We start from the raw sequence: 12,193 nt of genomic DNA, 5'->3' as shown, positions 1-12,193 counted from the left end.
TGAAGCAAATACATATAAAGTAGAAATATAAAACAGAACAAACCTGTTGCCAACATGCCATGTTGGTTAGTGCTGCTAATGCCATCTAACATCACATTAGATTTTCTGGTGGCCACATCACAATAAACACTTCTGCTGGTCAGTCACATCTAGCCTATGATCAAGTCTTTTAGGAAGACTATCTCCCAGGATTTTTCCCTTTCCTTTTTTAAGATAAAGAAACTATAAGATACATGATAAATCTGAAGCTTTAAGATTAGCAAAAGAAAGTATCTCTTCTCTTCCTGAATTCTTAATCAACACAGTAAGTAACCATACCATGTACTTCTTTTCACTCTCCATATGCAAATGCACAAAAGATCTGGAGTATATCTCAGTGTGGGAAATACCCCAATAACACAGGCTAATCTGACTCTCTTAAGGAGTTGCTTGATACTAATTGGTTGTCATCCTCCACACGTGAAGAAGACAAAGATGGCATCACTACGTTGGGGTCAAGATAAAATGGATCCAACTGTGACCAAACTCAGAAGGTTCTACCACAAGTTAGACACAAAAAGTCCATGGGAACGTGTGGAGTTGAGACATCTCTTAAATTTGCACACCTCACATTTCTTTTGAGCTACTGTAATTCTACTTGGCTCACAGAGCACAACACCTTCTTGGATACAATCAATTCCTAAGTTCCCCAATGAGACTTTGAGAGTCCTTGTACTGCTTCTTCTGACCTCCATGTGAGCATTTGCCTCTAAGTTCTCCATACAACAGTCCTATAAGCAAACATGCTTATAGGACATTATAGGCATTCAAACAACATGGCCAGCCCATCAGAGCTGAGTTTGAACACCTGGCAATTCAGCTCCGGAAAGGACTTCCACATCCAGTACAATATCCTGTACTGCACCCTGGCAGGCAATCTTCAGAATCTTCTAAGACACTTCTAATGGAAATGACTCAATTTCCTAGTATGGCACTAGTAGTGTCCAATAAGCAGACAAGGTCATCACACGTGCTCTGTGAGCAGGTGGGCAGATAGCCCGATGGCTCTTCTCTCCTGCTTTTTCCTTCAGTTTCCTGCTCTAGCAATGAATGCTTCAATCTCATCTATGTGCACATCCCTGAAAAGCATTTTGCCAAGGTATGTGAGTTTATCCAAAGCATTCAAAACCATTCTAATTGTTATAACCAACGGTTCAACATACAAATGGTGCAATATTGGCTGGTGGGAAAGCCATGTTCTTGGCATTGTCAGGGAAAAAAAATCAGCACAAGCAGTGGAGAATCTATCCATACTGAGACATCAGCTCTCCCTCCATTTTAGACTAGGCTTAGAGCCTTTTCAAGCTAAATACTTTATGGTAAATGACTATGGTAAATCATGGTAGCTGACCTTGATGCTTTTGATTTTACCCTCACTGAAGGCATCTGACAACATCACTGAAAAAAACAAGCTATAAAGCCCCAGAGCGGGCACACAGCCCAGCTTGACTCTCTAGGCAACTGGCGGAGAGCTGGAGAACACTGCCCATTGTCCAGGACCAGGAAAGCAGTTAGTATGCTGAACTTCTCCTGGCAACCAAATCTTAGCAGCAGCTTCCACAAGTCCCCAACTTGGTGAGATCAACAGATGATATTCTGCTCTGCTCCTCTGATTTCTTCTGGAGTTACCAGGCAGCAAACATTACATCCATCATTACTCTTCCCTTTCCTTAGCCACATTGACTCTTAGGTAATGATCTTCTTCCAGGTAAAGGATCAATCTATTAAGGGCTTTAGCAAGAACTTTGCCAGCAATGATTAAGAAACAGAGGGAGACCCACCCCTCCTACTCCATACTACTTCCCCCCCACCTGTGATTATAGCAAGAAAACCTATTTCCTTTTCTTTTAAAGAGATGGACAATGGAGGCATCCTTGAACTCATGAGGAATAATCTCCTCTTGCCATAAAACCCAGAGGATTTCAGTCAGCTTTGACAGGAGCAATGGACCCCATACTTTACAAATCTCAGCTGGAATACAATCAGCACAGGGTGCTTTGCCAGGAAAGAATTCTAATGTCATCCAAAACCTCTTATTCAGTTCAAAGTTCATTTACAGAAAGACTGACTTCAGTCTGAGCTATATAGTCAATGATTGGCACTGATTAATGAAGGTTTGTGAGAACACAATGGAAATATTCAGTCTATCTCTAGGACTTATCACCAATCAGCATGGCTCCATCAGTGTTGAATACTTGAAATACAATATAGGTCTTTAGCCCATAAATAGACATCAGTTAATCTATCTTGGGTTAACCTTACATGGTTACAATTGGTGTAAATCTGAATTTCATCTACCTTCATACTGAGTCAAAAAGCCAGCATCTCTCCAAACCTCACTTGCACTTTATTTTTGATCGAGTTAAAACACTGACTTCCAAGAGACAGAATAATCCTTCTACCTTCTAAGTATTCAAATTCCCGAGTTTTTTTCCTAAGAGTTCTAGTTTTTTATTTAGCAGCTTCTGAATTTCCTCAATCTTAATATTTTTAAGTGTTCTGACCCAGATAAGTAAATGCAGTGCTGTACACCAAATCTTTAAAAGCTCAGCTTTATTTCTAAATTAGCAACAAACTGTCTGTGCAAGTACTCTATTCTGCTGACAATTGACTAAATCGTCTGGTCTTACTTTAGGGATACTGCTTTTGTCAAATGTGAATTTTTTTGCTCAGAGAACAAGTCTATGATCACACCAGTATTCTGCACCACCTACCACCTCTATCCTCCCAAGTCCCATGTGTCATTTCTCTTTACAATGACAGTCATTTGCTATGAGAGTATACACACACAGTTTTCTTACATTTAAGTAAACATAAGATATTGCTGGGGAAAAGAAGGTCCTAAGTTACAGGAGTCTTCCCCAATAAGTCACTATAATTGCTGCTATTCCCAACTTTATTCCTCTTAAAGACTCTTTGCCATATCTCATAGTCTGTGCCTATTCTAGCATTAAAGTAATTCAAATTACGAGCTTATCCTCTTTAATCACACTGAGAATGAGCCTCCAGGTCTTCATAAAATTTTTCTTTGACTTTACCAGGATCTGTCATGGTGACAGCATACATACTGATTATGGCAGCATTGCATTTTCCTAGATTACTTTTGACTTTCACAGCTTTATGGTGTTTAAAAATACACAGACATTAAGTAAACTGATCAAGAATCACTCATCATCAAAGGTGGAATTTGAACCCAGGCCTCTCTGACTTCAAGCACAATATATCATCCATTACACCAAGTCTTCTTGGTTTCATTTTTTATTTCATTTAGATATTTGCAGAACTATTATTAAAAAATAAATAATGATCCTCTACTTACCATATGGAGACGTTCAACTAGCTTCTGATCCCCAAGGCAGTTATTTGTGTCAAACCATGAATCAAAATCCTATTTTGACAAAACAAAGAAAAGCATAGATACGAAATAAACAAAAAAAGTAGCTTTCTGACCTCCCCCCCAAAGTGATTAGCCCAATAATTTAGATTCACGGACTAGTTAGGATTAGAAACTTAGAAGTCATTTAATCCAAACCTCTCATTTTATACAGTAGTACTTAGTTCTTAGAAACACTAAAAGAATGTTTCTAAATTCCACAGATGTATACTACTATGCCATTAAATATCGTTTCAGAGAAGTACTAGTGGGAAAAGTCAAGAAATTTATTGTCAACTAAAACTAAATAATATTAGAAAAGCAATACCCTAAGTTTGTTTTTTTTTTTAATTAGCTCCATGGGGGGGGGGAGGGGGAGGAATTTCCCAATTTTTATTTTTTTTTTGCTGAGGCAATTGGGGTATGACTTGCCCAGGGTCACACAGCTAGGAAATGGTAAGTGTCTGAGACCACATTTGAACTCAGGTCCTCCTGACTACAGGGCTGGTGCTCTATCCACTGCACCTCCTCACTACCCCTGATTTCATTCTTAAAGTCAACTTAGTCTATTTAGGCAGAAGACTGCTAGTCAGATTTAAACCAAGTGATTAAAAGTGAAATTAAAGACTACCAATCTTTATTTCATATCATAAGTAGTTTTAAAATTAGTACTTTGTCAGATTTGATTGAATAGCTACTATATTCTTTTAAAGTTCATCACTAAGACAAACCACCAAAGATTCATGGGAAAAAAACAAACTGAGAATATAGACCAATCACATGCCTGGTCATGGTAACAAAGTCTCAAACTTCTGCCCTAGCAAAAATTTTAATACCATTGACTGAGGATGCAAACACAAGAATAAAAGAATTCCCACTCTAAAAGAGCTTACACACTCTATTACAGGAAAAGAGATCAATCATAGCACTGAACTTTCTAAGAAGGAAAAAGCATCTTATTTTCCAAAGAATAATGATATAGATCCAATAGGTGCTATCAAGAAATATAGCATCTGCTTGAGAGTATAGGAATAAACGGACTATTCCTTAGAATAATCAGGAGCATATATTTAAGACCGTCAGTAAGCATAATATGTAATGGAGATAAACTGGAACCTTTCCCAGTAAGATCAGGAGTGAAACAAGGTTGCCCACTATCACCATTACTATTCAATATTGTATTAGAAATGCTAGCCTCGGCAATAAGAGTCGAGAAAGAGATTAAAGGAATAAGAGTAGATAATGAGGAAATCAAACTGTCACTCTTTGCAGATGATATGATGGTATACTTGTAGAAAACCCCAGAGATTCTAATAAAAAGTTACTAGAAATAATTCACAACTTTAGCAAAGTTGCTGAATACAAAATAAATCCACATAAATCCTCAGCATTTTTATACATCACCAACAAAATGCAACAGCAAAAGATACAAAGAGAAATTCCATTCCAAACAAATGTTGAGAGTATAAAATATTTGGGAATCCATCTACCAAAGAAAAGTCAGGAATTATATGAGAAAAATTACAAAACACTTGCCACAAAAATAAAATCAGATTTAAATAACTGGAAAGACATTCAGTGCTCGTGGATAGGCCGAGCAAATATAATAAAGATGACAATACTCACCAAACTAATCTATTTATTTAGTGCTATACCAATCAGACTCCTAAGAAACTATTTTAGTGACCTAGAAAAAATAACAACAAAGTTCACATGGAAGAATAAAAGGTCGAGAATTTCAAGGGAATTAATGAAAAAAAAAAAAAAAAATCAGATGAAGGTGGTCTAGGTGTACCTGATCTAAAGCTATATTATATAGCAGCAGTCACCAAAACCATTTAGTATTGGCTAAGAAATAGACCAATAGATCACTGGAAAAGATTAGGTACAAAGGACAAAAAAGGGTACATCTATAACAATCTAGTGTTTGACAAACCCAAAGATACCAACATTAGGGATAAAAATTCATTATTTGAAAAAAACTGTTGGGAAAACTGGAAACTAGTATGGCAGAAATGAGATATGGATCCATACTAAACAACATATACCAAGATAAGATCAAAATGGATCCACGATTTAGGCATAAAAAACGAGATCATAAATAGATTAGAGGAACAGAGGATAGTCTACCTCTCAGACCTGTGGAGGAGGAAAGAATTTATGACCAGAGGAGAACTAGAGATCATTATTGATCACAAAACAGAAGATTTTGATTACATCAAACTAAAAAGTTTCTGTACAAATAATACTAATGAAAACAAGATTAGAAGGGAAGTAACAAATTGGGAAAATATTTTTACAGTTAAAGGTTCTAATAAAGGTCTCATTTCCAAAATATATAGAGAACTGACTCTAATTTATAAGAAATCAAACCGTTCTTCAAATGATAAATGGTCAAAGGGTATGAAGACAATTCTCAAATAATGAAATTGAAACTATATCCACTCATATGAAAGAGTGTTCCAAATCACTATGATCAGAGAAATGCAAATTAAGGCAACTCTGAGATACCACTACACTGTCAGATTGGCTAAGATGACAGGAACAAATAATGATGAATGTTGGAGGGGATGTGGGAAAACTGGGACACTGATACATTGTTGGTGGAGTTGTGAAAGAATCCGGCCATTCTGGAGAGCAATTTGGAACTATGCCCAAAAAGTCATCAAACTGTGCATACCCTTTGACCCAGCATTGCTACTACTGGGTTTATATCCCAAAGAAATACTAAAGAGCGGAAAGGGACCTGTATGTGCCAAAATGTTTGTGGCAGCTCTTTTTGTAGTGGCCAGAAACTGGAAGATGAATGGATGTCCATCAGTTGGAGAATGGTTGGGTAAATTGTGGTATATGAAGGTTATGGAATATTATTGGCTCTGTAAGAAATGACCAGCAGGAGGAATACAGAGAGGTTTGGAGAAACTTACATCAACTGATGCTGAGTGAAATGAGCAGAACCAGAAGATCACTATACACTTCAACAACAATACTGTATGAAGATGTATTCTGAAGGAAGTGGCTATCTTCAACATAAAGAAGATCCAACTCACTTCCATTTGATCAATGATGGACAGAAACAACTACACCCCAAGAAGGAACACTGGGAAGTGAATATAAACTGTTAGCACTACTGTCTATCTACCCAGGTTACTTATACCTTCGGAATCTAATACTTAACGTGCAACAACAAAATTGGATTTACACATATATATCGTATCTAGGCTATACTGTAACACTGTATACTGTAAAATGTATGGGATTGCCTGTCATCTAGGGGAGGGAGTAAAGGGAGGGAGGGGAAAATTTGGAAAAATGAATACAAGGGATAATGTCATAAAAAAAAATTAGTCATGCATATATACTGTAAAAAAAAATTTATAATTATAAAATTAATAATTAAAAAAAAAAAAAAAGAAAAAAAAAAAGAAATATAGCATCCAGTACTTATCAAAGGACAATGAGTAGTGGGGTTTGGTAGTTCCCCTAATGATGTACTGATGTAGTCTTTTAAATCAACTTGGGAATATCTGCTGTCTCCTCAGGCAACATATCTAACACAGAGAGAACTCCCGAGACTCATCAAACCACATGGCTATTACTCATTTCTGTGATTCATGTTGGAAGAAATGATAAAGCCAAAAGGGCTCCAAAGATAAACTTTGGAAGATTATGATGTTATGGGTAAGTACCCAAATAAGGAGAATAGGTACTATTTTCATCCCCAATGTAAATGAAAGTCAAGAGCTATCAAAAAGATAACAGCTAAGGAAAGCAAACAATTAGTTTTAAAAAATGCTACGTTGGAATAGTTTTTGGATTAATTGTTCACAGGTTAAAATATTGGCGACAGGCTCTGGGAAAAATTTTAATATCTAATAAGTGCTGGAAAGAATGTATTTATTTTGAGATTTACAAATAGAATCAAAAAGGCTTTAAATTGAAAAAGAATAAAACTGCCAATAGAAAGTAGCTACCATGTAGGGAGAATAGCAGCACAGCTGCCCAGAAATTCCCAGGGGGGGGAAAAAAATCTATAAATAGCCTCAGGTATATGTAAACAAATACAAAGTATGAGTAATAAACAAGATGAATTATAAATTCTAAAGCAAGGAGACAATCCCAGTCATAGAAATATTACTTGAAATTTGAGAGTATGACTAGATTCAAATGCCAGAAAGGTATGGATTAAGTAAAGGTGGAGGGACATATATGCAAAGAGAAAAGACTCCATGAGGATTTACAACATTCATAAGAAACAGGGGAACAAACAGTATCTGAGAAGATAAACAGAAACTTAAATGATATTCTCATTAAACTACACTACATTCTGACTGTACAGAAAAGAGAAAAAAGGATGAAGCCTGCAACAAACAGATCCCTTCCTGGCACAGAAATATAACGAAAGAGGATTCAGCTTATCTAAACATCTGCTGGAGCTCTTTCTTCCCAAAGCATAGTCACTAATATTGTCTTGTCCTTAGGAAGAAGTGCTCAATCCATCTTCCAACTAATAATCTGTTACAGAAGGAAGGAAGATTGGACAGTATATCCTAACAAAGGGTAGCATTAAACAGCCTGAAATTCTACAGCTAAGCCAACTAGTCAAACAGGACTAAAGTTCTGATGGCTCAAGGAAAAAAAAAATAATAATAAAAAATTCAAAAATAAAAATTAAATAAACTTCTAAAAGAACAATTAGCAAAAAGACTTCAACAGATTTGTGTACTGAAATCAGTGTTCCTTCCAACAGTTAAGACTAAAGCCCATTCATGCCTTCTTATCCCAGGTGAATCTTGCCTTTGTTCCCTTAAAGATCCTCTCAAATGCTGAAATGCTTCCCTCAAGGACTTTTTACATTCATTGGCTACCAGAAGTAGATGGAATTAATGAAAACACACTAAATGCAAAAATATTCAACTCTAATTTTGCTTGTCTTCTAGACTAGACATGATAGAAGAAAAACAACTACTGGGGAATTGAGATCTAAATCAGTAAGAATTTTGTAACTAATGTCATCTAGTACCTAAGTCATTATACCTAGATGTACTATTATCATCAGGTAATAAAAGAAAAGGTGGATTACCACATGATTGTATAAAGGCAAATACCCCAATTTTCAGAAATGGAAAGGAAAAAATTTGCATACTGCAGGGCACCAAGTTTGAATTCTAAACCCTAACAAAATTCTAGAATTCATCTAGCTCAAACAGATAGAGAACTGGGTTAGTTTTGGGTGCCAAATTTAAAAAAAAATTATTACAGTTCTAGAGCATCCTAAGAAAGGCAAGCAAGATTGTTGGTATTAAGATGAAGCAATATGAGGATCAAGAGAGATACTGGGCTTGAAAATCTTTACAGAAGACATCAGCTGTCTTCAAGAATGAAAATGTTGTCACGGGGAAGAGACTTCTCTTACTTGGTCCCAAAGTAACAATGCTCACAAGTTGCAAAAAAAAAAAAAAAAAAAAAAAGCAAATAGTTTCCTGCAAGCTTCCTACTTGTGACTGCTATACAAAAGTAGAAAGGAATGTACATGAGGTAATATTTCCTCCTAATCGAAGGGTTTTTAACAAGTTGACATGTCGTCAAAGGGTCAGGTACAGGTATGGTCCGGATTAAAGGCCACAGAGGTACCCTCTGACTCATCTAATCAAAATTTTTATGGTTCCAATATGAACCTGTTTGTATTGGTGGAAATCCTCTGCAGATAGGCAACTCCTGTATCTTTTTGTTGTTGTTGTTTTCCTGAGGCTGGGGTTAAGTGACTTGCCCAGGGTTGCATAGCTAGGAAGTGTTAAGTGTCTGAGACCACATTTGAACTCAGGTCCTCCTGAATTCAAGGCTGGTGCTCTATCCACTTCGCCACCTAGCTGCTCCTCCTATATCTTTTAATCTTAAAAGAATTGCCTAGAACACCCAGAGTGCTTTGCTTGTGATTCCAGTGTCACAGGAAGAGTTTGAACCCAAACTTTCCTCACACAAGATTAGTCCTCTAACCACTAGACAATGCTGCCTCTCCTACCAAAATTTAATTCCTAGAAAAACTTACATCAGCTGAGTTAAAAACATCTGGCAACAAAAAGTTGAGAAGCGCCCAGAGTTCGTGTAAGTTATTCTGAAGAGGTGTTCCTGTTAGCAGTAGTCGATTTGTAGTCTTGAATTCTCTTACAATTTCTGACAACTAGAAAAAGGAAAAAAAAAAAAATTATTGTGTATGATCATAAAAAATCTTTAGTGTAACAAATAATTTTCTAAAGACCTTACCTTGGATTTTTCATTTTTGATTCTGTGAGCTTCATCAATGACTAAGTACCTCCAATTAAATTTTTTAAAAACAGACTTCTCTTTAATAAGCATCTCATATGATGTTACACATACATCCCACTCTCCTGGTAATAATACATCTCTGACAAAGGCAGCCTATGCAGCAAGAGAGATGAAAATTAAAACAACATTTTTATAGTTCTCCATTATTGTAATTTCTAAAACAAAGTTTGGGTGTTGCTTGGGTAACACAAGAGAATTATCTAGGTCCTATGCCTGTCACTTTGGTATCTTTATTAATCTTTTGGGATTCTCATTCCACTTACTTCCAAAATTGCTTCCTCCTATAGAAATTTCTTCTATTCCTTAAAAAGTACTACAACAATCCCTAAGCATGGTTGTGAAGGAAGCCATGTACTTGAGAAAAAGTAAATTTGTAAATTTTAATTTCATACTTTATATTTCTATTTTTTCCCCAGTTACATATTTAGAATTAAGACATCTATAAAAAAAAAAAAACACAACTTGTAAGGGCCATACCACAGTATCAGAAATATAATGTAGGGCCTTGAAATTTAGGAAAGAGAGAAGAATCTCAAATGAGGAAGAAAGTGGAATGGATAAATGAGTGTTATTTTCTACTCTTCCTTGTAAATGGCAAGCTGCTGCTCTTTTCCCTTAACTCTTTGCATGCTCATGTCATTCAACAAAAATACCTGCTAAAAATGAAGTTATAGTTTCAAAGGGAAAAAAATTGTTGGGATGGATGAGATTTAGAACAAAACTTTCTCTCGATTTTCTTCTCCAAATCAGAGCAATAAACAAAGGAGAGAAAAAAAGGAAAAATTAAACTGGCTTTAAATACACAAAAGAAAAAAGTTTTTGGAATAGTTAAGATTATAATGTATTTATTTACAAAGAAGGAAATGATAATGTGTACACAAATACATAGACAGATTTTTCCAACATAAAAATTCTAAGTTGAACATGAATGTATTTTTAAGCAATGTGCACTAGGAGAGAGACGACCAAGGAAGAGACCACAAATTAAGAACTTGGAAAGGACCTAAGGTAGAAATCATTAAGAACAGCTCTCATTTAATAGATGAGGAAACTAGAATTACACAGAAATTACATGACCTGCCAAGGATCTTTTAAGTATCTAAGACAGGATTCAAATCCAGATCTTTCATATGACTATGTCCAGCAAACTAATTACTATGGCACACTGCTGTAGTTAAGTGACTTTCTCAGAGTCAAACCTTAGTGAGTGAAACAAAATTGAGCCCAGCCAGCAGACTATCCACTAGAATATATCCTCAATTATGGGATATAAAAGAGTCATTAGAATGACCCTTAAATTAAATCCTTAGATAAATAAAGTGATAATTTTTCCCTTCTTCAGAAGACAAAGATCTATGTGGGAAGAAAACTTCAACAGTCACAGTGAAGGTTGAGATGTTGTGAAGAATTACAGACATCAGGCAATAAGTCGGATCATCTGAACTTTTCTCGTAAACAGTTGGGGAAGAAAAGACTGCATTACATTATACAAGTTTTCAATGACTACGCATGCTCAATTCTGGCATGATGCTAATGCCTTCCCCATACACTTACTACCCAAGCTCTATAATTGTCAACAATTCTTTTCCAGAGCTGCACTATTTGTTTAAAAGCCCACTAATACATAAAACGTTCTTTGATTAAAAGTTTGGGGATTTTTTTTCCTCTTAGAAGCAGAATTAAGACAGTTACTTAGTAACAAAAATTCAATACAATACTTGATACTTACTCTTTGTTCTTTATCACCTATCAAACAAACTGATCTAAGCGTTGGCACCCATCTCTTGAATTCGTTCATCCAGTTATGTAAAGTAGACTTTGGAACCAATACCATATGAGGGCCAGGAATATTTCTATAGTGTTTCATATATCCAAGAAGAGAAATTGTTTGAAGTGTCTTTCCCAAGCCCTAAAAATATCCAAGATTAAATACAAAACATCTAAAACCATCAATAATATTACTTTTTCTTTAATTTTGTTGGGGGGGATGAGGCAATTGGGTTTAGGTGACTTGCCTAGAGTCACACAGCTAGGCAGTATTAAGTGTCTTGAGTCCAAATTTGAAATCAGGTCCTCCTGACTCCAGGGCCAGTGCTCTATTCACTGTACCATGTAGCTGTCCCCGTCAATAATACTACTTACTAGTACATACCTGATTATCTAGAACCCTGGATTCCTTTCTGATGCCTCATAAATGAAATGTACCTAAGCCAATAACTTACAAGCTACAGAGATAATGAAGAAAAAGTGAAACTCTTATCAATTTTATTCTTTGTTGGTTAAGTATAATCATTTGGTTTAGAAAAGAAAACTAAGGATTAAAGGGAAATCTAGTAACTTCATATCATTCATTCTTATGTTCTCTTTTCTCCTTAGAAGAAAATAACTGATATTTGATTGCAAATCCCCTAGTCTTCACCAAGTTCCTCAAACCTAAAACTAAATATTAAGCTA

At 35.8% G+C, this 12,193-nt stretch overlaps 1 protein-coding gene across 1 annotated transcript in view; it reads right to left on the bottom strand.

Moving 5' to 3' along the window:
• The window catches only part of SMARCA5 (SNF2 related chromatin remodeling ATPase 5), a 44,539-nt gene that overhangs the window by 17,024 nt on the left and 15,322 nt on the right, over positions 1 to 12,193 (bottom strand). Inside the window, exons 6-9 of the mRNA XM_074272989.1 lie at positions 11,469 to 11,648; positions 9,677 to 9,832; positions 9,462 to 9,593; positions 3,359 to 3,427 (exon numbers count right to left, since the gene is read on the bottom strand). Coding sequence (XP_074129090.1) covers positions 3,359 to 3,427; positions 9,462 to 9,593; positions 9,677 to 9,832; positions 11,469 to 11,648 — 537 coding nt within the window. The remainder of the gene's footprint in view (positions 1 to 3,358; positions 3,428 to 9,461; positions 9,594 to 9,676; positions 9,833 to 11,468; positions 11,649 to 12,193) is intronic.

This window comes from Sminthopsis crassicaudata, chromosome 6 (genome assembly GCF_048593235.1).
Source record: "Sminthopsis crassicaudata isolate SCR6 chromosome 6, ASM4859323v1, whole genome shotgun sequence".
Classification (NCBI taxonomy): Eukaryota; Metazoa; Chordata; class Mammalia; order Dasyuromorphia; family Dasyuridae; genus Sminthopsis; species Sminthopsis crassicaudata.
This window is presented reverse-complemented; position numbering and strand designations above follow the sequence as displayed.